General features: G+C 41.3%; 1 protein-coding gene across 7 annotated transcripts in view; it reads left to right on the top strand.

Annotated features, from left to right (window-relative positions):
* Nucleotides 1-25,719, top strand: part of ADGRL2 (adhesion G protein-coupled receptor L2) — a 660,835-nt gene that overhangs the window by 460,938 nt on the left and 174,178 nt on the right. For all 7 annotated transcript variants that reach the window (XM_066626596.1, XM_066626597.1, XM_066626598.1 and 4 more), the window contains one exon: nucleotides 13,417-13,591. In XM_066626596.1, the coding sequence (XP_066482693.1) occupies nucleotides 13,519-13,591 (73 nt within the window). In that variant the 5' untranslated portion in view covers nucleotides 13,417-13,518. The remainder of the gene's footprint in view (nucleotides 1-13,416; nucleotides 13,592-25,719) is intronic.

The raw sequence follows: 25,719 nt of genomic DNA, 5'->3' as shown, positions 1-25,719 counted from the left end.
TCCTTGGATATAGTCAGGGCTTTTTTTTCTAATGGAACGTGGGGGGACGGAGTTCCGGCACCTTTTTGCAGGGGCCCCTCCCCTTTGGAGGCATTCCAGGAGGGGGGGAGCAAAATAGAGGCATTCGCTGGGTGGGTGCTGGGGGGGTGCAGGGTGGGCGGTTGCCTGGCCCCTGCCTGACCGCAGAACGACCCCCTCCTGCCCCCATCTCCAAGCTCTCGCCTCAGCTCAGCCTGCCTCCCCTCCCCCCGCGCTCTGCTTCTCAGCGCAGCTTCCAAGCCGGTGGAGGGCGCGGGGGACACGCGCCGACGCCGAGAACGGACAGCCAGCCAGCCAGGGAGATGGGCTGCAGCACCCACAGAACGCCCAGGTACTGGCTTGGCGGAGGAGAAGGGTAAGGAAGCTGGCTGGTGCAGCCCCCGTGCCAGTCTGCAGCAGGAGCCTAGGCGTGTCTACTCAGAAGTATGTCTCATTGTGCTCAATGGGGCTTACTCCCGGGAAAGTGTTATAGCCTTGCAGACAGGCAGAGGAAAGGCTCTGTGGCTGCAGTCCTCTCCACACCTTCCTGGGAGGAAGCCCCACTGCCTCTAATGGGACTGACTTCTGAGGAGACAGGCACAGGATTGGGCCCTGAGGCTGCCATCCTATCCACAGTAAGCCCCATTCACTAAAGTGGACTTCTGAGTAGACATGCATAGGATTGGGCTCTTAGGCTGCAATCCTAGGCACTTTCCTGGGAGTAAGCTCCATTGACTAGAATGAGACTTACTTCAGAGTAGACATACCTAGGATTGGGCTCTTAATCCTGGCAGAGATATATATCTGCACCCGTTTTCACATGCTAAGGGCAGGTGAAAAGGGATTCTACATGTGTTCAACGTGTTGTCCAGCCTTGCCAGAGATCCTCCTCATCCTTCCCCCACAAGCATGCTCTCCACCAGCCAGCATTTGCAGCTCCTCTCCAGTAATGCACAGCAGCTGCTCAGGGCAGCAGAGAACATACAATTGCATGCCAGGTGCCTTCCCAAAGACACAGAGTATTCTGATACCTGAATTAAACCATATTTAATCACTTGTTTGCAAATGTAGCTGTTTCTATGTGCACCTAAGGACCCCTCTCATGTAAGAATTCCTTTTTTGTTCTTACTCTCACAGTTGCTTAGAATAATTTTATTACATGGAACTCATGTAAGCCATTTTTCAGAAGCCATTCACTGCTTCCTCAACTCGAAGTAGTGCCACATTACATACTACATGCTACAAGTGCACCTGTACAGTATTTTTCCCCTGTACACTGTATTTTTACAGTGTAGAAAAAATAGCTAGGGGGAAGGGGATGAGGAGATTGACAGCCCAATCCTATGCATGTCTACTCAGAAGTAAGTTCATCTTTAGGGGGGAAGCACATAAAAAATATTTTATTTCTCCAATAAAAAATGGTTAATAAATAAATAAATAAATAAATAAATAAATAAATAAATAATAAAAGATTAACAAATTGTGAGTTCCTGCACCTTTTTATTTACAAAAAAAGCACTGGATATAGTATAATATCAGATGGTATAATCTGGACTGTCCTGCTAAATCTGTAAACAGGTTCACACTGAGTTCATGGTAGAGCTGGGACTTCCAGATTTGGTCCCTCTGCTATCCATGGATTGTGCTGTTTCTTTGATAGATTCCTTTTCCTCCAGAAGCTGGAAGACCTACTGAATCCTCTGTCTTTGTTCCTCATTGCTGCATGGTTACAAAGCATACATTCTTTATAGCTGTTCATTATTTTCTTGCTTTGTTTGTTTGTTTTTTGATGTTCATAAAATCTCGCCTACATCAGGTTTGAAAATGAGACCTATTTGTTTTGCAGTTCTCGCACGGGCCTAGGAGTGTTTAATGAAGGGAATGGTAAACAGCTTCAGAGTGTGCCTCTGGTGTCCAAAGTGATCAGCATATTTAACATGCTCAGCATGACTCTAAGATATTACGGCTGATAATAGTTGTAATTGACTTTCAAACTCTCTTTTCCCTCTCCCCCCTCCTGAACAGGGAGAGTCACTATAAGGGCAAGCTGTATGACTGGGTAGTACACAGGAAGACTAAGATGTTGTTTTTTAATTAGGTATATAATGTTTAGTAAGAAGTGCGGTTTCCGTACAGAGTCTTCACCCACCTAATGTTTATGCCTAATAAAGGTTGACTTGACTAGACTAGTAAGAAGTGGAAGAATAGTTTAATGAGTAATAGTTAGTCTTCAGAGTATTGCGGATTTAGAAGATGGAGAAATATTGGCATTAGAAGAATGTCTGGGTGTGTGTGTGTGCATTTCTTTCCTTTTATACAAAAAAGAAAAAATTCTGATTAGCACTAGCAAAGGTTTACTTTGCTAGCTTTTTGAATGAGAACTCCCTAGTGTCCAAGCTTTATCCTCTGTTTAACAAGAAAGGGTGGAACTAACCTGTTGGAAAAGCAGCTCTGTGCAGAAATGTATGAAACATATCTGGTGGAAAATGAAGGAGGCTTAGCCAAACTGGAATAATAATTGGCAATGGAAATCATTGTCTTTTTTTTTCTTTCCCTTTTTCCCAGCCTAATTCCATTTATTTTCTCTGTGAGTGATGGGTGTAGAGCACTGAGCAGCTATGAACAGAGAGGATAAAGCTGAAATGCTTTTGTATACTGTTTTGCTTGTCATGCAGGTAGATTCTCCGTTGTGAGTAAACACCGTTGTAGTGATTAACACAGGATCCAGTCCTGTGGGACTTGGCTCTCTGATCTCTCTTTCAGCTTAGATTCAGGGTACATGTATATTTATCCCATACTGTTTCAGGCTTTGCTAGAGCATTGATGTATCACTTCAGAGCACACAGCAGCTGAGAGTATAAAAATGACTTTCTTACTCTAAGACTGGGTCACCTTGGTCAGGTCTCATACTTCCTCTGCTATTCCCTTCCCTGATACTGCATTCCTTCTGTATGAATCAGATGTTAATGTTTTCTGTAGAAATTCAACATTCAGGATGTTAATTAATGGAAACCCTTGAGTAAAGACTAGAAAAATAAGGTCACCCCCCCAGTCTTGAACACTGCAGTATTTTTTTGTTTTGTTTGAAATGAAATAGAAGAATTTTGTTAGTGAGTAATTTTCATAATTTGACAATTAATTTTTATCTTCATAGAAGATGCATTTCTGGACTGGCTTCTTACTAAGAGAAAGCATACTCGGCAAGTGGTACTCAAACTGGTGGTCCACAGACCTGTACCAGTCTGTGAGCCCTTGGCTGCCAGTCCGCTGCAAATTTCCAGAAAAGAAAGAGACAGTAGTAATAACATGGCACAGATATGGACTGGTGCCAGGCAGTTTGGGTGGGGGGAGAATTTCCATCCCATCACATCAGCTTGAGTAGCTGTAGACCACTTGGATCCAATCTGCAGCCTCCTAAAAACCATGCAATACACTGTTCAAAGTGAGAGAATGCATATTCTCAATACATGCATATTCTCAATATAAAAAATGCCTTGCTTTTTTGAAATTAGCTATTCAGGGAAATTTTCTAGCCAATACTTTCTCATTATATAGTGGTATCCTTTGGCAGCTTGGTTCTGATGTTGTAGAGTGTGATATATGCCACCTGCATTCTGAAGTCACGTGTCTGCATGTGCTTTTTCTTACTTTGTGGATTGGCCCTTAATTTGGTTTTTTCCCTGAGCTTATTTTGACTGTTCATAGTCAGGAATCATAAGTGTGGCGAAAATATGAGTTTCACCCATATTTTCTAGTACATGCTTACAGTTAATGAGGGGATAGTGATTTGAAGGCAGAAGTAGGTTGTGGTAGTTATTCTAGATTAACATGAAGTGTATGGGTGTGATCCTGTCTATATGGTGTTAACATATTTCTTTGACGACTCTTTTGGATTTGTCTTTAACATTGTTACATAAAACTGAAATTATTGTATTTGAGTGTGTTTATCAGCAGTCAGAGGGTGAGGGGAGCAGAGTACCTCCAGGGTAGCTTGGAAAAAAGCCTTGCCACTTTGCCACTGTCTTGGTCATCCCTTTTGAGGAACTTCTTGGATTATGGAGGACATCCTTTTTGACAACTGGATGCAGCCAGGATCATGTCCTAGTCAATCTCTTACAGGATATAGATACAGGTACAATATTTAAGAAATTTTGGTGTTCTACAGCACAGTTTTAACCTATCTACATTCATGACTGATATTTTGAATTATGTTGTAAGAAAGTTACCCTTGACTAAGCACCACTGACAAGGGGACAAGTTAGGGACAGCTGTGACTCCCATTAATTTTAATTTGATTAAGGAATCTTAACTGATTTAAGATACAACCCACAGTCAGAATTCTCATTCTAAGATTGAGAAGAGGCTGGAGGGTAGATAGATGCCTGTCTACCATGAAATTTGATTTTATTGTTTTGGTTTGGGTTTTTTTTTTTTTTTTAAATTTGCAGACCATAATCCTGAATGGGCTTGTTGATGGGCCTTCAGACAGAAGCCCATGGAAGTGATCTGTGTCAGGTTATAGCAACCATTTTCAATCTTTTTCAGTTCATGGCACACCGACAAGGCACTAAAATTGTCAAGGCACACTACCAGTTTTTTACTTACATTAAGAACATAAGAACATAAGAACAGCCCCACTGGATCAGGCCATAGGCCCATCTAGTCCAGCTTCCTGTATCTCACAGCGGCCCACCAAATGCCCCAGGGAGCACACCAGATAACAAGAGACCTCGTCCTGGTGCTCTCCCCTACATCTGGCATTCTGACTTAACCCATTCCTAAAATCAGGAGGTTGCGCATACACATCATGGCTTGTACCCCATAATGGATTTTTCCTCCAGAAACTCGTCCAATCCCCTTTTAAAGGCGTCTAGGCTAGACGCCAGCACCACATCCTGTGGCAAGGAGTTCCACAGACTGACCACGCGCTGAGTAAAGAAATATTTTCTTTTGTCTGTCCTAACCCGCCCAACACTCAATTTTAGTGGATGTCCCCTGGTTCTGGTATTATGTGAGAGTGTAAAGAGCATCTCCCTATCTACTCTGTCCATCCCCTGCATAATTTTGTATGTCTCAATCATGTCCCCCCTCAAGCGTCTCTTTTCTAGGCTGAAGAGGCCCAAACGCCGTAGCCTTTCCTCATAAGGAAGGTGCTCCAGCCCCGTAATCAGCTTAGTCGCTCTCTTTTGCACCTTTTCCATTTCCACTATGTCTTTTTTGAGATGCGGCGACCAGAACTGGACACAATACTCCAGGTGTGGCCTTACCATCGATTTGTACAACGGCATTATAATATTAGCCGTTTTGTTCTCAATACCCTTCCTAATGATCCCAAGCATAGAATTGGCCTTCTTCACTGCCGCCGCACATTGGGTCGACACTTTCATCGACCTGTCCACCACCACCCCAAGATCTCTCTCCTGATCTGTCACAGACAGCTCAGAACCCATCAGCCTATATCTAAAGTTTTGATTTTTTGCCCCAATGTGCATGACTTTACACTTACTGACATTGAAGCGCATCTGCCATTTTGCTGCCCATTCTGCCAGTCTGGAGAGATCCTTCTGGAGCTCCTCACAATCACTTCTGGTCTTCACCACTCGGAAAAGTTTGGTGTCGTCTGCAAACTTAGCCACTTCACTGCTCAGCCCTGTCTCCAGGTCATTTATGAAGAGGTTGAAAAGCACCGGTCCCAGGACAGATCCTTGGGGCACACCGCTTTTCACCTCTCTCCATTGTGAAAATTGCCCATTGACACCCACTCTCTGCTTCCTGGCCTCCAACCAGTTCTCAATCCACGAGAGGACCTGTCCTCTAATTCCCTGACTGTGGAGTTTTTTCAGTAGCCTTTGGTGAGGGACCGTGTCAAATGCCTTCTGAAAGTCCAGATATATAATGTCCACGGGTTCTCCCGCATCCACATGCCTGTTGACCTTTTCAAAGAATTCTATAAGGTTTGTGAGGCAAGACTTACCCTTACAGAAGCCATGCTGACTCTCCCTCAGCAAGGCCTGTTCATCTATGTGTTTTGAGATCCTATCTTTGATGAGGCATTCCACCATCTTACCCGGTATGGATGTTAGGCTGACCGGCCTATAGTTTCCCGGGTCCCCCCTCTTTCCCTTTTTAAAAATAGGCGTGACATTTGCTATCCTCCAATCTTCTGGTACCGTGGCCGTTTTGAGGGACAAGTTGCATACCTTAGTCAAGAGATCTGCAACTTCATTCTTCAATTCCTTAATAACCCTTGGGTGTATGCCATCAGGGCCCGGTGACTTATTGATCTTTAATTTATCAATGAGGTCTGAAACATCTTCTCTTTTAACCTCTATCTGACTTAACTCCTCGGTTAGGAGGGGCCGTTCGGGCAGCGGTATCTGCCCGAGGTCTTCTGCCGTGAAGACAGATGCAAAGAACTCATTTAATTTCTCTGCCATCTCTAAGTCTCCTTTTATCTCCCCTTTCCCTCCCTCACCATCCAGAGGGCCAACCGCTTCTCTGGCGGGTTTCCTGCTTCTAACATATTTGAAGAAGCTTTTATTATTCCCCTTAATGTTGCTGGCCATGCGTTCCTCATAGTCTCGCTTGGCCTCCCCTATCACCTTCTTACATTTCTTTTGCCACAGTTTATGTTCCTTTTTATTCTCTTCATCAGGGCAAGACTTCCATTTACGGAAGGAAGCTTCCTTGCCCTTCACAGCCTCTCTAACTTGGCTGGTTAGCCATGCGGGCACTCTCCTGGATTTAGTGGAACCCTTCTTTCTTTGCGGTATACACCTCTGCTGGGCCTCTATTACTGTTGTTTTAAGCAGCCTCCATGCACTCTGGAGAGACTGGACTCTTTTTACCCTCCCTTTCAACATCCTTCTAACCAGCCTCCTCATTTGAGGGAAGTCCGCCCGTCGGAAGTCAAGGGTTTTTGTTAGAGATTTGCCTGGTATTCTTCCCCCAACGTGCACGTCAAAACGGATCGCAGCATGATCACTGTTCCCCAATGGCTCAGTAACGTTTACATCTCTAACCAGGTCCTGCGTACCGCACAAAATTAAATCCAGAGTCACCTGTCCTCTGGTGGGCTCCTTGACTAGCTGATCTAAGCCACAGTCATTTAGCACGTCAAGAAATCCGGTTTCCTTATCGTGACCAGAACACAAATTGACCCAGTCAATATGAGGATAATTGAAGTCCCCCATGATTACAACCCTGTCCTTCCTTGTCACCTCCCTGATCTGTTTCCTCATTTCAAGGTCCCCATCAGATTTCTGGTCTGGAGGACGATAGCACGCCCCCAGTATTACATTGCTGCACAAGCCTGGTAATTTAACCCACAGAGATTCTACGGTGGAGTCGGACCCACCTTCAATCTCTACTTTGCTGGATTCTATCCCTTCCTTAACATAAAGGGCCACCCCACCTCCAACACGCCCCTGCCTGTCCCTCCTGTAGAGTTTATAGCCCGGGATTGCGGTATCCCACTGATTCTCCGCATTCCACCAGGTTTCCGTTATGCCCACTATGTCAATATTTTCCCTTGTCACCAGACATTCCAGTTCTCCCACCTTTGCTCGTAGACTTCGGGCATTCGCATAAAAGCATTTATACACGGAATGCCCCAGGATGGGCTGCTTATTCGCTCCTTTGTCCCCGCATCCTCTCATTGTGCCAAACCGTTTATCGCATCCCATCACCCTACCTTTCCCAATTTCTTCTCCTACCCTGCCTTTGTCTTGTTCTCTAACCTCCCCATCCTCATCCCATAGGGATGAGGAGTCCCGAACCAGATGCCCCTCGGCTCCTGTCGGCCTTCCCCCAGGGATCAGTTTAAAAGCTGCTCTGCCACCTTTTTAATGTTATGCGCCCACCTTTTTAATGTTATGCGCCCACCTTTTTAATGTTATGCGCCACCTTTTTAATGTTATGCGCTACATTAAATCACTACATTACAATTAATTGTTAATATAATTAATACAATTATCTTATTACATGAAAAAGAAACTCACATGAAACTTGTGGAAAGTATACGTGATTGTGAAAAGGAAGAAAAATGTTATTAAAGTGTTATGCGAGAAAGTGGTGGCAAAGAGAAGTCAGATTGAGCACGTAGGAGAGCTGAGGGGCGAGGGGCAATGAAGAGACATGAGTGAAGCAACTACAGGATTCAGCTGGAGTGGGGGGAAGAGAGAACTTGAAGCAAGTGATTCTGAACCTTTGGAAGGTACGGAGAAGTGAAGGGACAGTAAGAGAGGTGCTGACTGCAATTATGAGATTTGGGGGGCAGTGCGCCTGTGGGAGGGAGTGGGGTAGGGAGAAGTGCCAATTGCCTGCTCCTGTATTTAAGAAAAAAAGTGTGACCAAAAGCCCAATCCTATGCATGTCTACTCAGAAGTAAGCCCCGTTATAGTCAATGGGGCTTACTCCCAGGTAAGTATGGAGAGGATTGGGGACCAATGCCCTTCCCCTAAAAGGCAAAAGGCAATGCAGGGAGGGTCACTTTGGGAAGTTACAGGCAAACTGGCAAGGAAAAGGGACTTTCCAGGACCCTTTGAGCCAGCCAGTTCTTAGGCTGGTGGCCTCAGCAGACTCGCTTGCTTCATACCTACTTGCCTGCTCCTGACTCCCTTGTTCTCACTCACTCCACCCGCTGGCACCTCCCCCAAGCTTCTCTGGTCGCCCAGTCAGCACGCAGAGGAGGCAAGGACTTAATACCCAATCCTAGGCGTGTCTACTCAGAAGGAAGCCCGATAATAATCAATGGGGCTTACTCCCAGGTAAATCAGGATTGGGTTGCAGCCTTCGTCTTGCTCAGGAGCAGGAGCAGGGGACAGCAGGAGGTGCAAAGCAGCTGTGACCAGCCCCTTCGCTGGGTGCCTGCTCCTTTTCCTTCTGCTGCACGTAAGGCTCAAAGCAGCCACTTCCCCTGTGTGCGCGGCTGCTGTCTGTCTGCTCTGATCTCGCGGCACACCTGAGGCAGCCTCGCGGCACACTGCGGTTGAAAAATGCTGGGTTATAGAAATGTGGGATCAAAGTTCTGTGTTTGCAGCGATGACCTACAGCAATTTGTCAGTTCAAATTGCTATACTATATATACTATACTAGTTCAAATTCACTGCCTTGAAGAGAAATGCACACAGTGAAAAACAGTAAGAAAAAACCTCTCTGTCCAAGGCAAGGTGTTTCTGTAGGAGACTTTCCTAGAGAGAAGGATTTAAGTTACCGCAGAGTTTTCCAAGCAGCTTTGGTTGCACTCTGAAATTCAATCTACCTTTTTGCTCTAGAGACTGTCTCCCTTCCCTACTTGTCAGGTCCGAGCTGTATATGATCCAAAGCAAAGATTTTATTAAGAGCTGAAGGGAAATGGGTTATTTGCACAGAATGGCCACTTACTATGATCTTCATTTTCTGTTTGCAAAGAGGTAACCTAATATGGCTTTTCCTGCTGGTGTTTGTTTGGGGTTTCATTGTTGTTGTGAGATTCCAGAGACTGTCTCCTTATCTACAGCAATTACATGGTCTGAGAGACAGGGCTGTCAGCAACATCTTTGCCCACAACCATCCTCTGGCTCCAGGTTTTTTTACCTAGCAACTTAAAAAAAAACACCTCATGGTCAGTTTGGTGGTGATGCTGGAGAAGTATAATTTGTTTGTTTGTACTACTGGAAAAAAGGGCAATCTCTCTGTTTGAGGGTGTATTAGCTAATTACTTGGGGAGAAGATAAAAAATGAGAATGTTTATTAATAATTGCTAAAAATGTATAAGTACATATATGTGTACATGTGGCACACATGAACACGCACACTTCTTTAAATGTTACCAAAATGCTTTTGATGCAGATACTTAAAAATGCACTTATTTGGCACAAGACACATAGCCACAGTTATGATTACTGACAGGCTGAACCAAGATACCGCCCACTACCCAATTCACAATACTTTATCACAGACATAGCTTTGTGCTTGTGTTAGCCGTTGTTGCTGCTGCAGCTAATTCTGTACTGTCTCATACACATCCTCAGGCTACTTTAAGTCATGCCAACACCTGGTTGGGATCCAGCTCTCAGGAAAAGTATGTACATGCCACTGTTTTGTCTACCTTGACAGCTGTTGCTTCTCCCCACTCCCAGAAAAGTGATGATCTTCAATCTCACTCAGTGTTCAGAGTTTTTCATTCACTTCATACAAACAACTCACTGAGGTGGCATGTGACAGAACACAGAGGCCTGTCACTGTCCCAAAAGAAGAATCCCCCCATCCCTCCTACCTTTTCAAATTGATGTGTGCAGCTAAGTAAGCAGCCCATCTAGCATTTGGGATATGGTGGGGACCATTAAAATCAAATCTCAACAAATCTAAAAATCCTCTGAATGGACTGGGAGTATTGAAAAGGCTGACTTACTTTTCCTTGCAGTCATTAATGTGTTTCAGCCATGAGCTCAAATTATTCTAACGACTAGGTCAAGTCACACTGTATAGTCTGTAAAGTGTATGAAATTACCCTTCTGGGTTGTGACAAATAAGCAGTTAATCTAAATTTATGTATGACTGCGTATGTGTATATGTGCATACCAGTCAGGCTCCTATTCTCAATTTAATGTTATGACAGTTTTACCTAACTGGGAATAGCTGTTGGGGGGGGGGGGAGAGAAAGAGATCCTTTCAGCTATGCATGCAGTTTGCTTCTTTGCAGACTGTATAGATTTTTCAAGGCAGAAAGCTCTCTTTGCTCTGGGTGAAAGACTTGAGATGTAACATGACTATTCCTTTGTGTCAGCTTCAGGAAACTCCTGCAGCAGCTGACATGCCGCCACTAGATTAACTGGTGATGGATCTTTTACGTCTAGGTGCTTGGGCCTCTGCCAGGGAGAGAACTATGCTTTGTTTGACTGCATTGAACCTCTTCCCCTATGCCATTGAAAATGCCCTGGTGCCTGCCCTGTATTGAAACAGTCTTTGTGCAGAATCCTTCTGCCTTTGCCCTTGTTCAGAACTTGTTGGCTGTATTTATGGATTACAGGGAAGGAATCCCCAAAAGAAGATGCATAACAGCAGCCTGTGCTACCGGGTAAAGGAGAGGCGACAGTTCTGATTTTGTGCCTGTTGCAAGCATTTCCCACTCCACTTCAATATTAAAGTTCCCCTCCCCCCAAAAAAGTCTTCCTTGTTTTGATCTACCAGCCCTGCCAGAACTGAATTGGCAACATGGCTTGCTTCTTATCCGGGCTCAATGGCTGGGGGCTTTTTCAGGATGCAACCCAGTTTGTCCAATTACCTATCTCTGTTTCTTCCTATCAGAGCTTTACAGGCCTGCTGAACAAGTCATTATAACTTGTAATTAACAATAGGGATTATTAATAGGAATCAAAATCAGTCAGTGGTTTGTGCCACGCCAGCTAAGTGAAGAACGTGTGCTCCGTGTTCTCTCTTTTGTTACTACTGTTTTCAGAATAATACATCTCAAGACACTTCCCTCATCTCGATCTTTTAAAAGCCTGATTTATATATGTGGAGTAATGATAAGGCTTCGATACCCATAACTACTAATGTGGATTGGAATCGATCCTCCCAGATAATAATGCATTCCGAGACTGAGGGAAATCTACCATTTTCTGCAGCGTAGTGGTTAAGGTGTGAGAAGCGTTAACTAATCATCAGTGAGTGTTCCTGAGCATGTGCTTTGAGAGACATACTGAGATTGTAAAACACTGACACCTGAGAGATTACTATTAAAATAACTTCTGCAGCCAAGCAGCAGAAGGTGGCAATCTTTTAAAAACACTGAAATCAGCAGGACTTCTTTTGAAAAATGTTGTGAGGCTCTGGGAGTGGAAATTTGTTAGAAATATTGTACCCTCTTCCCCAGAGAAAATCGACTTAAGCTGTGTAGCACCATTAGGGACAAAAGGCTTTATTTACATGTATAGTCCTTATCTAACAGTAGCCCTGAGGTAGGTCATTTGTATTCCTTCAATTCCTGAGGTAGGTCATTTGTGGTGCCTGAAAGACAAGTCAGCAGTGGCCAAGGTGACTATACCAGGTCACAGCTTACAAGGGTTCAGAACCACATCTTTGAGACCTAAGTCCAGGGATCACAAGGCCTGTAACCTGCAGGCATTAAAAGAGTACATCTCTAGTGATGGAATTATTGCATATGATTGACAGAGATGTGAGCACAGCAGGGAAGATTTGGCAGGATCATTCTCTCCCCGCCCCCCCCCCCCCACTTGCAGGGTTTGAGAAAAAAAAAAAGAGCAGTTCTGGAGCTTAATTTGCTGTTCTTTGGCAAGGCAATGAGCAAAATAAGGGCCACCAAAGTGGTTTTGTCTGTGGACAACATTTCAGACTTTTGTTTGTGTTTGGAAGTTTGCTTTTATAGCCTTAGCAGTAGATGTTGTTTTGAAAGAGAAATTAAAGTTCCCAGAAATGCATAGTGCTCGGCCACCCTCTGTGCTGTAGAAAGCTGTTTGCTTCTCAGCCCAGAGAAGATAAATGGAGACATGTCAGTTTTTAGTTTTGTTTTTTTTGGTAGGGCCTTTCGGGCAGAATCTTTACTGTGCTAATACATATTTCTATGCCGTGTGCTCTTGTCATATTAATGAACAAGCTCATCTGACTTTGCTGAAAAGTGGCCTATTGGTTTACTTCTGAGAAGAAAAGTGGTATGGCTCAAGCTTGTGTGTGCGTGTGCGCTCATGGCTTGAGAAGAGTGAATGTTCTGAACCTTTGCAGGGACACTGTTTCCAATATTATTACTTGGCGTGTCTCAGGACAGAGCCTTGGCATTCTCTGATGGTAAGCCTTGTGGTCTAAGCAGCCTTGTTGTTCATTACTGTCAATGGCAAGCAGTTTCTGTGGAGATTGGATGATTTCTTTTGAGCTTCAGTAATCCATGCCCCTACAGAAGACAGATTTGGAGTTGAGCACAGAAGTGCTGCTGGTCAAAGGGGCAGGAGCTGCCTCAGCAAAAATGGGTATTTGGATCACATTGTTGCGGCTTCTGCTTTTTGTCTGAGGGGATGCAGAGGCATACATAACACAAGGGGTGGCACTGCTGCAGCGAGTGGAAAGTAGAAAAGCTGTAGAAGAGGGACTTCATGCTTATTTTGTCTTTGGTGGTTGTCCCACAATTTTTTAGAAGTGTTGGTAGGTTCATTTTTGTTGTCTTATCGTATTTTAACTTGAGATTTCCTTTCTTGGCTTAACCGCTTCTCATAGAATTATGCCAGCAACATTGATACTTCCTGCTTCCTTCATGTTTTTTTTTTGTGTGATTATTAACCTCCCACTACACTCTGTGTGTATTGGTGTGAATGCATATTTTCGCTTTCTCATCAACATGTGTCATTTTAAATGTTTCCGCAATGAACATGAGTTGATAGTTTTCATTTGTATCTTTTTCCCCAGGTATGAAGAACAATGATGTAGACCTCCCACTTGAATGATGCTGGACATTTATAACTGGAATCATTAAGGAATAAAAAGAAGATACTTCAAAGGGGGTCAATAATGGTGGCTTCTGATTGCAGAATGAAAAGGTTTTGGCTACTTCTGATAGTCAGCTTCCTGCAGTGTACAGAAGGTAAGGTATATGCATGTGTATGTATAAAACGTTTCTTTTTAGATACTGTTGGAATGAAAAGCAAATATTCACACATAAGTTAAGAGTGTACTGCAGAAATTGAAATAGATAATGTAAATAATGAAGATACCCGCATGTCCAAAAGAACAACATTAAAAAACTATCCATATTTGAGCTTCAAGCTTACATGCATGTGCTCTAGTAAAATACTATTCAATCACATCTTTTGCAATATCCTAGAGTGTTGGACAACATGTAGATTTTGTTTGGACCAAATTATCACATTGTCAAATAATATTCCCTTTTGGTGGCTCTATAGAATACATATTTTTAATACTCTATACATGTGTATACTATACATGTGGTGTTGGGGTATATATATTGTGGGTTTTCTATTCTTCTTGCTTCTCCTTTTTTATGGATATCTTTTTAATGTAAAGTTTTAAGTCGCCATTATGTTGATATGTTCAGCTGTTGAAGTAGATGACTGATGGTGTTGTGGCCACCTATGACACTTTCAGGCTTTGTATTAAGTATTCACTGTAAAAACCCAAGTGACTTCATAGTGGGCAGGAAAAAATGCTAAATTGATACATGACAATAGAACATCGTGCCTGGCAAATAGAGTTCCAGGGTGACTGCCCTTGAGTGGCAGGTAGTATATTTTTGAATTCTTCTTGTTTGGAGGTCTTTCATAAATGCTGTCCTTGAATACAAGCAAAATGCATGTTAGGTTCCATAAGCCCAAGACATCACTTCAAATATATGCAATCCAGTGGAGGGAAGTATGCAATTGGTGCTCTTTCAAACACACACACACACACACACACACACACACACCCTGAGTTACGTATTTGCAGAACTAGATAACTGTAATTGAAACGGAGTCACCATCATCTTAAATCTCACAACTGCTGGAAAATTTATTTACCTACCATTACATGTAGCACCTTAGGCTAGACTTAAATTAGAAAGGAAGGCATAAGACTTTCCCCCTCTCCTTTAAAACAAAACAGCCTTTTCTGTTTCATAGTATCTGTGACATCAGACTTTGTCATTTGTGCTAGCATATTTATTTGCAATATCAGCATATGTTCTGTAAGCCATCATTGCCATATTTCACTTGCGTGACAGCTTAAATGCTCAGGCCATTACGTAAGGTTGCCATTCAACCTCTGTTCATTCCATCGTTGCTTGCAAAGGGTTTCTATTATAAGCTCCTTTGAAATGAAATGGATTGAGGCTGCAGTCCTATACACAGCTACCTGAGTTCAATGAGGGGCAGCCAAAGGGCTACTTTGAGGCTGCACCAGTGCAGGAAAATTGGATAGGATTGAGCCCTTAGGCATTCTTTCTTAGCATCTCCTGCCTCAGTGGTTATTGTGAGGATAAAGTGCAGTCGCCCCAGTGTATGCTGCCCAAATTCCTAAGAGGAAGTGACAATTAAATAAAAATATGTTCAGTAAATCAGTTCTCACACACACAGAAGAAAAAAAAACTCTGCAAGTTTGTCAATCATGCTTGTATTTTCACAGTCTCTTTCATGTAGCAACTGTTCAGAGGGCCTTCTGGTAGAACTCTGTGCAGACTGTGCTCCCACAATTTAGTTGTGAAACTCCCTGTCATTCCCCTTGTCAGCATGATAGTTACGCTAGCTGTGCTCCCAAGATAATATTTGTTGGGAGAGAAGGGGTTCGGTGTGTGAGGGTTACTGTGTGTGTAGTCCAGTAGATAAAGGTGTCAACCATTACCAATAAGTTAAAACATGGATGGTGAAGCCCATCTGCTCTCAACCCCCCTCCCCAACGCATGCTGAAGAATACGCACCAATGTTTACTTTCGTGAGTATCTTGCAAAAGCTTTTACATTTGATATCTATTTAGTTTAATGTTGGTTCTGTTCTAAGACACGGCTCATGGGCTTGAATTGAGGAGGAAAAAAGTGTAGTAGGAACTCCAATTTAGATTTCATGGAGTGTAGATCAGGAATCTCTCTCTGGGGATATTGCCCTTCGAAAGCCTGGTTTGCCTGACCAACTTTTAAGACCTTTTTTCCCCCCTACTGAGTTGTTGGTGGAGTGTGGAAGACCAATTCTGACCAAAAGCGCACACTTTTCATTTGTGGTTTCATTAGATTGTAATTTTGTGATTTGTCAGAGATTATATATACCAGTGTTCCTGGTGGCTGGTGGTGGTTTATGTGTTTGGAGTGAATGGAATCTTATTTTCCTGTTGAAGTGCAGTTTACAAATGAGAGGTGATGTACTGTGCAGCTAGCTTTGCAAAATAAAAGGAATTAAAAGCTAATTAGGAGCTTAGGTGACTACATGTAACCGCTAGTTGTCCTTGGTAATTATTGTGTGTCCTTTTTAAAAGCGTTCCCTTTATGGTTGCAACAGTTAGGAAATGTCTTATAAATACTACGGCAGCGTTTCAGTTACTTGCATCTATAGGGCTCCTTTTTCATTTTAATGGAGCGATGGAATTAACAGAGGATGCACATGTGATCATCTTCCATTGAAAGGAAAGTGCACTGTATGTGGGAACTTGGATTCCTACAACCAGAACAAACTTTTATAAGGGTAATATACTGTTAACTTTTTACTTCACAGCTGAAGAAAAACAAATACCTGTTTTATTCCAGAGTTACTTTGATAAATATTTGAGCTTAGCAACAAGAACTGTGGATAAAATCTGAAGTAAGGAAAAGAAAAATGATATCAGTCTAGTGCTGTTTCACAAGTGATATTTAATACAGAGTATCTCATCTGTGTAGCTTAGGGATGAAAAAGTGAAATGATAAATTTCCACCATTTTCAATCTAATTTTTATTTCCATTTGTAGCATTTCAAATTCATGTTGTTCTTATCGCTTTTTTTTTCTTGCTTTTAGTAGCCAGCAGTTGCCAGAGGCAATTTTTGATGCTTCAGTACTGAATTGAATTCCTTTAAAAAAAAAAAAGCCTACTTTTTCTCAGTTGAAAGAAAACTGAGAAAGAAATTGGGAAGAGTAGACAGAATGGAGCCACATTAATTACAAATTCTTAAAATAAATCAAATATTGTGGTTCTCTCTTCTGGAAGGGAATACTAATGTGAAGGTAGCTTCAAGCCAAAGCAGCAAAATGAATCTTGTTTTATTGGATATTCTTTTCAAGATGCCTTGCTTTCTGTTCAAAATACATGTAAGAGGTTCAGTATACTTGGCAAAAGTCTATGTGGTGAAGCAAAGGACCAAAGAAGGAAGGTGGAGTGAAGTTGTGCTGGATAGGGAATGATAAAATAAATGTGTAATACACTTTCACATGTAATACATGTGTAATCCTCATTCCATTCCTAACCCCCAAATTGTGGTTAACAAGCCAGGTTTTGAGACTAGTTAGGGTGGTGCAAAGCAAAAGTATAAAGGGAGGAATACAAAAGCTGTTCATAGCCAGGAAAAGCATGTCTACTGTTTGCTCAGATCAGTGAGAAACCCTGGCCCAGAGATTTTTTGGGAGGTGGGAGTATTCTGCTCTAGTTCTGCAGGCACAAGAAGGCTTCTTTTATTGGAGTGGTTTCTTGCCCTGCAGTTTCCTGCTTTGGTTGGAAGCAAGTGGTAGCATCGTACATCCTTCAGGTCACCAATTCAAGATCTGTTGAGGCTTTAATCTTTACATGTGCGCTTGCATTGACCCGTAATTTAAAAAAATGAAAGCAACTGATATACTGTGTTGCTATTTACAGAAGAAGCAAGAAGCTGCTTATTCAAAAAAGGTTGTGTGAATTTGTTTGTACAGTAGTGTCACCTGTTAAGCCAGAAAAATCTCTTGTACATTTGGAGGCCTTTCTAAATGTCTTTGTTTTTTTGGAAACACCAAATTAGCTTTCCAGGGTTGTGATATTTTCGTCCCTATGTAATGAAAGAGAGCTGGCCTCGCTTTGTCAAGTAGGGTGGGTGTGAATTTTCAACACTGGTAGAGATCTGTGTTTTGGCTTTGGAGGTCCAGGACCACACAACCTTGGGTCGGGCATTTAACCTCAGAATGACAAAGTGATGAAGAGAAACATGTTACTTGAGTGATTTTACTGGCACCATTCCGTAGGTGCCTGTGATACTAACTGAACTGGATTGTACACTCATCAACGCAGTAGTTACATTTCATAGTTGGTGATGAGTGTGTGTGTGTGTGTGTGTGTGTGTGTGTGGAATGGCACTTTTCCAGCAAGCATACCTTGCAGTTTAAGTGCAGATAAATGCGACATCCCAGTAATGGATTTGCTAGCTAGCTAGACCCGATCAAAATAAAAACCACTTTGTTTGGAAAAATACATGGACAAGTCACCACCATTTGTATCAGGCCAGTGAAGATGATTTGGATGTCTTTCTTAAAGTGCCAAGTAACTAGAAATAATACACATTGGAAGATGGCAGGAAAACATTCAGAGAACTGAGTCCTGCATCTGGTACATTACTAAACACTGGCAGAATATTATTTTAAATAACAGGAGCTTTTTTTGATAGTGTTTTGCAGTCTGTGTTATTTGTAAATAGATCGTGGTTTCTGAAGAGATCTAAGGAAGCAAGCAGAAGAAATTTAAAACGGAGACTTCAAAGTTCTCCATTTTTCATGTACTTTACAGTTACAAGTTCTCTGGAGGGGATTGTTAGCAAAGTTGTATGGATTGTTTTTGGAAAACAGATAATTTTATACAAAACAGCAAGTATCTACTTTGGGAAGAAAAAAAATAGCCAATTGTTGATCTGTGCTGTTAAAAATCTGTGCTATTCAGCTTTTCAAGGCAGTGGTGCATGGGTACAAAATAAGTGTATTGCCATTGTCCTCCTTCTAGAAACTGCCTAGATAAAGAATATGATGACCCTGACCAGTGTAAATTTTTGAGCTTTCACTTTCTGTGCTTTATTGACGCAAATGTTATTGACGGACTTTACTAGGAAATCTTTTTATTTGGCCATCAAAGTGTATATGAATTCAACTTTGTTCTGAGTGATCATTTTAGATTGTGAATTGGGGGAGCTACATAATTCAGTTGTTAGTTGTAATATCCCTCATTATAAATCATTTGTGGCTGCAATCCTATCCACACTTACCTGGGAGTAAGCTCTATGACCTGTAAGACTTTCTTCTGAATAGGCATGCATAGGATTGGACTGTTTGGTAGTTAAAGCTATCTTGCAGCTCCAGAGGCTCAATCACAACAGGGGTACTGTAGATTGTCCCCAAAAGCTAAAGCCTACTTTACCCGTGTTAGGGCCAGATATTAATTTCTACAGCTCTCTAAAGTACTGCTTCAATTTTCCACTTTCATTGTGATAATCTTGTTCAGTCTCCTAAAAAAAAAAATAGCACTGTAATTGGTTACGGAATTGTCAGTTGCTTAAAGGTGACTTTATTGCCATTTTTAATCTAGATCTGATTTTTTCTTTTTAAATTGTTTGAAGATTCAAGGTTATATTTCTGTCATCTACCCATGTCTTATGCCATACAACTCCTGTTTAAAATTAGTTGTGCCAAGCATGATGTCTGGAATCAAACAGCAGCAACAACCACAAACCTGAGTGTAGAAGTGCATAGGGCAGCACTTGCATGCAAACAGCTTTGTGTGATAATTGGAGCACCTGCATGCACACTGTAGGTTATAGTGAACACATTTCTCATTGGGTTGCACGTTCTACTGAAGTCAGTGAAGTTTACGAAACAAATAAATGCTTTTAGGAGAAAGATTTATTATTTGTAGAATGCAAGGTGCTACTATATGCAATCACAAAACAGAGAAAGTAACAAATAGAAGCCTTCAGTTTGATTAGTTCCAAAGACTGCCATAGAAATATACCATGGCCTATGAGAAATGTACATAGTAACTGCACTATGTACATAGTTCACTATGCACTATGCGCACAGTGCAGTTGCGCATACATTTTGCTATTCACATAATCATTAACAGAATATGATCACATGGTGCCTTTATTACTATGGTATTGTATTGTGTTTGTTATCAACATATGTGGGAAAAATGTTAGCTGGGTTTTGAAAAATTGTTATAATATCCATAGAAATTTTGAGAACCAGAAAACATAGAACATACACAGGCATGTTCTGGTATCCATGGAAGTTCTGTTCTGGACCCCTCTCCCCTAATAACTTGATATCCTGCTTTTAATTGTCCAGTTTGTTATGCAAATTGCTGTGTCAATTGTAAATTTTGATTGCAAATCGTGTTGATATGCCAATAAAGGTTTCAGAACAGAATAGACCCCTCCCCCTTTGTGGATACCATGGATGCCCTTTAAAAAGATAATGAAAGTAAAGGAGAATGTATAAAAAACTTTGTTTACTTTAGTGCAGTCAAACAGCTGCATTTTCATTTAGTGTTTGCCAGATTACAGAAAGAATTGGTCAGGATAGGATATTGCTTAGAATTCAACACTGAATGTGTTTGTTTTATCTTGTAAGATTTTGTTTCAGATCCAAGTCTTAAGAGGGAATCAAAATGCATCACATCAGAGTTATCCCCTCTTATTCTCGCTTCCCTTTCTTACGTAGCATTGGTTTATCCCCAGTAAAATTGCATCAAGCATGGTAGAGTCATTGACTGGCAAGATGTGGCTGGGTTAACCTTTGGAACACTAGTTGAAATACTGTATAATGAACTTGTCTGCCCCTCTTATGCTTGGCATCTGAGTTTGGTTTTAGAACCATTTGTAAGCAAGAGGCAAATTTTGTCAGATCCTCTTGTAAGCAAATTAGCTGCTTTCCAACCATTCGCACAGCAAAAATCTTGCTGACTTAAATGAGCTGAACTATACCAGATTTTGATAGTATCTCAAATTTTTTTCCATATCAAAAGGGAGCTTGAGCTTCTTTGGTAATTTTGAAAATGGTATTGGACTAAATCTATACAACCAGTAAAGAACAGACTAAATAAGTAGTATGGTGGTGTTTACGAAATCATCAGGGAGACTGGTATAAACCAGTGCTCTCTATTGACAATGTGCATTTTACTTTATAAATGGAAGTACTATACTTTTTTTAAAGTGTGGAAGTGTGGTTTCAAGGAATAGGGGTAAAAAAACTAGTTTCAGGGTTTCCTCTGTCCTTAACCATAGACAAAACTGTTATAGGTTTCTTCTGGAATAAATAAGCACTATCAATTATGGATCTTACCAGTTGAATATGAAGTGTCCTGTTTTGAAAATGTGGAGATTCAAGTGAAGTGGGGAGACTTTGGCTTTCAATTTCCTTCTATTGTAAACATTAACCAGTCTTTGATCCACTAACCCAGTTCAGCTTCTCTTGAATGCAATGTGATCTTTTCTCCCTAGTGTAGCTGACTATTTTTTTGGCCCTGTCTTCTCCACTGAGACTGAGAAGTTGACTTCTCTTATGCTTGTGCCATTGATATGCCTTTGATTTTATATGCATAATTTTTTACTGTGTCATCAAATGAGCTTCTTATTGAAACAAGATGTTTCTAAAATGAATTTTAATCATATAGTCCAGATTCAAATGTATATTCCGCATCATAATTCTGTTTGGGAAAATTAGGTTTTGTGGCCATTTAGAACTGATTATGCATTTCAGTGGGTTTGAGATAAACCTACTCTTAGTAAACAGAAAAGTACAGTTTGTTGCTTACACTTTATTATTTAATTTGCAGCAGATGAAGTTGGTATCCATACAGATAGAAGCACAAAAAGTAGTAGGGGCAAACTGATGATTTCTTACGTAGGCTATTGTGTTTTTGGAATCCTCAAAACTATTTCATATGTTAAAATACAGTAATATGATCTGTATAACATTGTAAAGTGTATTATGGCAGATTCAGCCCTGAATTATTTCTTTACTGGGCATGAGGTTTAAAAAAGGGGGAAAAAGTGTAATTAAAATGAATTAAATAATTTGAAGTGAGAGTGCATAAGTTCTAGCTCTCCAAAGGCCTTCTGAAATCAGAAGGGTTAATAATATCGTATTGTGGGCTATTATATCTTAAAAGCATGGCCTTGTGTAGTATGCCATTTTCTAAAATTATAATAATTTTCAGAAATACAATGCATTAAAGGACTTTGGAGGCACTTTGGGCTAGTTTCCTGCAATATAGACGTAACTCATGGGCAGCCCAATCCTAACGGTGCATTGAGATGACTCAGGATCCCAGCATCAACTCTTGAGTGTTGCAAACATGCCAGAAAGCATATTTGCATTGAGAGCTGATAGCATTGACCCAAGAATGTGTACCGGTCTGCTGGCTGACGTAGGTGGGATTGTGCTGGGCAGCGCAGGGGGTGGGAGAAGGTGACGGAAAGGTGTTCCAGGGTGGGGGGCATTTCTGGGTGGGGGAAGGCAGAATGGGGGGAGGATCAGGCATGGGAGGGGGGAGAGATTGGCAGCAGCTTTGCTCACTTGGATTGGGCAGCCCTAAGAACTTGACACAGATCTGAGTAGCCCCATAGGACAGGGTGGGGTGTTTCACAGGGTAAGAGATAAATATCTTTTTACCCTGAGATGACCTCCAGCAGCCTCCTAACCTGTATTGGATACAGCGCAGGCCATTGTAACTTGGCTGTACTAGCCTGTTAGTATTGCACTGTGAGATATGTAAACAACTATTCATTCAGGAAATAAATGCATCAAGGTAGCTATACACATAGACACACAAATACTATTTTTTATAGAATTTATTAATCGCTAGCTGCATTTAATATATGGATTAGCTTTAAGTTTAGGCCTGTAAACAGTACACAAAGCATTCTGATTACAGTTAACTGTTCATACTGCTTCATACAGAGAGCATTAGAATTGCAGCAAGCATTATTTCTGTGTGTTTGTCATGATGCATATTTTCATAAAGCATTTTCTTATTGCATTTTCAAGATGATAACAAGAAGCCTGTTTAATCCTTTGCCTTCTTCCAGCAATGCTTGGAATTGTGAGGTTCTCAAAAAGCATTCCCCCTCATCCCCTTTGTTAAATATGATAGCATGTTCAAGGATACCTGCTTTATTTACCATGGAGCTAGTGCATTCCATTCTCTCTGGAGAATTGCTAATTGGCTTATAGCAAAGATGTACTAGCAATAACTTGAGAACTTTCAATGACAAATGACTGTAGAAGGGAGTGGCAAGCATCAGTGAACCAGCTTGACCCCATTTCTGTTCAGAGTAAATCACTATGATGCTGTGCAGTGGGGGGGGGGGGGGGGTTTAAAACATTCAGAGATGTTAAGCAACAGTAAAACCCCCGTAACCGTTTAAATGACAGTAGCTGACTGTTTGAATTAACTTTCTATTTGGCTTAATTTGGGGTCCTAATTATTTCTAACGTACGTGAGTAGATTTCAATTATAGAATACTATAGGGATTTGTAGCTAAGGCAACTGAAGGCATCATTTTACCTAAAGTACTTTTATTCAGCTGATTAAGGTAGGTTAAAATGGAAAGATAGGAAATTGAAATTTTCTTTGATAGGTCCCAAAGAATTTTTTCATGTGGGACCGAGAAGACAATAGTGAGGATGTAGTTGCTATTGTTTTGCATTTATTTTAAGATTCAGAATCCTTTGTAAATATATCATGTTTATAATTCAAGTGGTGGGTGTGTATGCGTGTAGCCTTTTTTAGTGCAACTGATAGCAAACAAGGAAAAACCAAAGAGCCACAGTTTGGCAAAGCTACAATCCTAGACACACACGGTACAGGTCATGTCTCGTTATCCACAGGGGTTCCATTCTGGAACCCCAAGTGGATTAAAAAAAAAATCAGTGATACCAAACCAGTGCAAAAATAGCTTAAAAAAACCCACTTCCAGATATTTTGCTCCTCTATTGTAACCCCAGAATTCATTGATATGGACACTATACCACATTCAGCCACTAGATGGGGTGAATAATGGGATCTAATGGAATGAAATTGTAATTGTTTGACAGGGTGAAGGTAGGAATTTTGGTGCTTTTCCCCCTTGTTACAAGGCATTTAAAGGTGAACCTCGATATCAGTAGTGAGTCAAATCAGTGGATACCAAATCAGTGGATACTGAGGTCCTGCCTGTAGTAAGTGAATATTATTGAACTGAGTAGGAACTCATGGATATGAAGGCAAAAGTATGCTGTTGTATCAGCAACAGGGAACTTAAGTAAATTCCAGTGCTGTAACATGCGAAAGTATGTCATGTACACATTTGCTAACACGCATTGCTGCATCCTTGCATTTTTAGATGCACATGCAGACTATTTTATGTGTATTTTATGTAATAAAGTGGCACTTTCTTCCAAATAAGCCTCTCATTATTTTTAATGAAGAATGCTGATCTATGAAGGCACATACAAATAGTTACCTTGTATTAAAATTGGTAGAGATGGCTGGGATCAGGGTAACCAAGGCTGCAATCCTGTCCACGCTTATCTGGGAATAAGCACCATTGACTATAATGTAACTTACATCTAAGTACACATACATAGGATCGGGCCCACAGACTGCAGTCCTGAACTTGGGAGTAAGTTCCATTAAACTCAGTGGGGCTTACTTCCGAGTAGACATGCATAGGATAACACTGCGTTCACTTTGCAAGTTACAAAAAAAAAAAAGACTTTCACAAAATTATAAAGGTAAATGTTGACTAGACAACATAAGTAATCAGGTAGGTTCAGTATTACCTCATACTTATGATGTGCAACCATTGTTGCATTATGAAATTGCTTACAATTAGTCTTTAGAACTGTGCCACAGTGGCTCACTACTGCTTTGGAAATTACATCCTTGATTTGGCTTTAGAATTACCAGATCCAGCTGTGTCCCTTGGACAGACTATATATTTTGTCTGCAAATGTAGAATTGGGGTTACAGTGCAAAATGTAGCTTCCCTTCAATATGCCAGAATGTGCCCTGAGCTTTTACTATTAAAATGATTTTATTAACTCAGTTCCATTCTGTATACGTACCGAGCTCAACATCTGTGCTACATTAGTCTTAAATACCTTATTGGTTTTCAAGACTGGATATTGTACCTAAACTCTGTTTAAGGGGGAAAGAACTCCTTTCTCTCCATTCCTTTCTTGCATTTTGAACTCTCTCTTTCCTCTCCCCATTCCTCTCCCTATCACTGATGTCTCCAGCAAATATTAGTAGCTCAAGAAGAGGAGACAAAACCATTTCGAAGTATTCCTCCATCTCTTGCCTTTCCAGCCTGTACATGCCTAGAATGTTCTCAGTTCTATGTCTGTGACAAACAACCATTTGGAGTTGCTCCAATAGTTGCTGTATTTATTCTCATCAGTATATTCCTTTTTTTTTTTTTGGTACCGAAATTAAGGATGCAGCTTGAAGATCAAGAGATCTTCTTGAGGGTTCATTATTGTTACTGTTTTCCTTCAAAAATCTGATTTTTCAAATTTCTATAACAATAGAAAAAAAATCATTCACTGTATAAGCAAAGAAAGTGACTGTAGCTGGCAGTGCCAGCTTTGTGCACGGAATCTCCATGTCAGCAATTGGACACGGTATTCTTTCGGGGTATCTGTGTTATCACTGAATATGAAACTGTTTCCCAATGACAGGCAGATGGAATGTTGTGCTGAATGTGTAAATTGGAATAATCGCATCTAGCATTTCTTTTTGCCAGGTGCCAGGTTGCTGCTGTGGCCCAATGCTAATGTTGAAGGGGTGCCAGGAGCAGTTTTATTTGCTAATTATATCTTAGCATCTCGGGCAAACAGCTTGCCCAGGTGTTTTCAAAAACACCTAGCAGGACAGTGCACGGCTGCAGGTGCTCATGTAGTGATAGGACAGCATACCGAATGCTGCCGGTATCTGCATCCATCTGTGTAATTGTTTTATTAAACTTGGAGTTCTTTGAGCCTAATGCACTTGGGTGCCAGGCCTGACAGTGGTACTGTTGAGCTCCTATTCTTGACTTCTGCCAGTTTTCTCTGATGCCCTTTGAAGAAAGAGACGCCAGTGAGCTCCATCCCTTGAGATGAAGTAGAATGCCGAAGATGAAAAATTTCCAAGTAAAATAAAATGTTTACAGGACCATGGGAAAACAACCTGATTATCTTTCTTCATGCTTTACTTAAAAAAATACATTTACATTAGAAATAATCAGTTTTCTAATGATGAGGTGAGTGGCCCCTATGTGT

Source organism: Tiliqua scincoides, chromosome 4 (assembly GCF_035046505.1).
Source record: "Tiliqua scincoides isolate rTilSci1 chromosome 4, rTilSci1.hap2, whole genome shotgun sequence".
Lineage (NCBI taxonomy): Eukaryota > Metazoa > Chordata > Lepidosauria > Squamata > Scincidae > Tiliqua > Tiliqua scincoides.
Note: the sequence above shows the minus strand (reverse complement) of the source record. Positions and strands in the feature narration are given on the sequence as shown.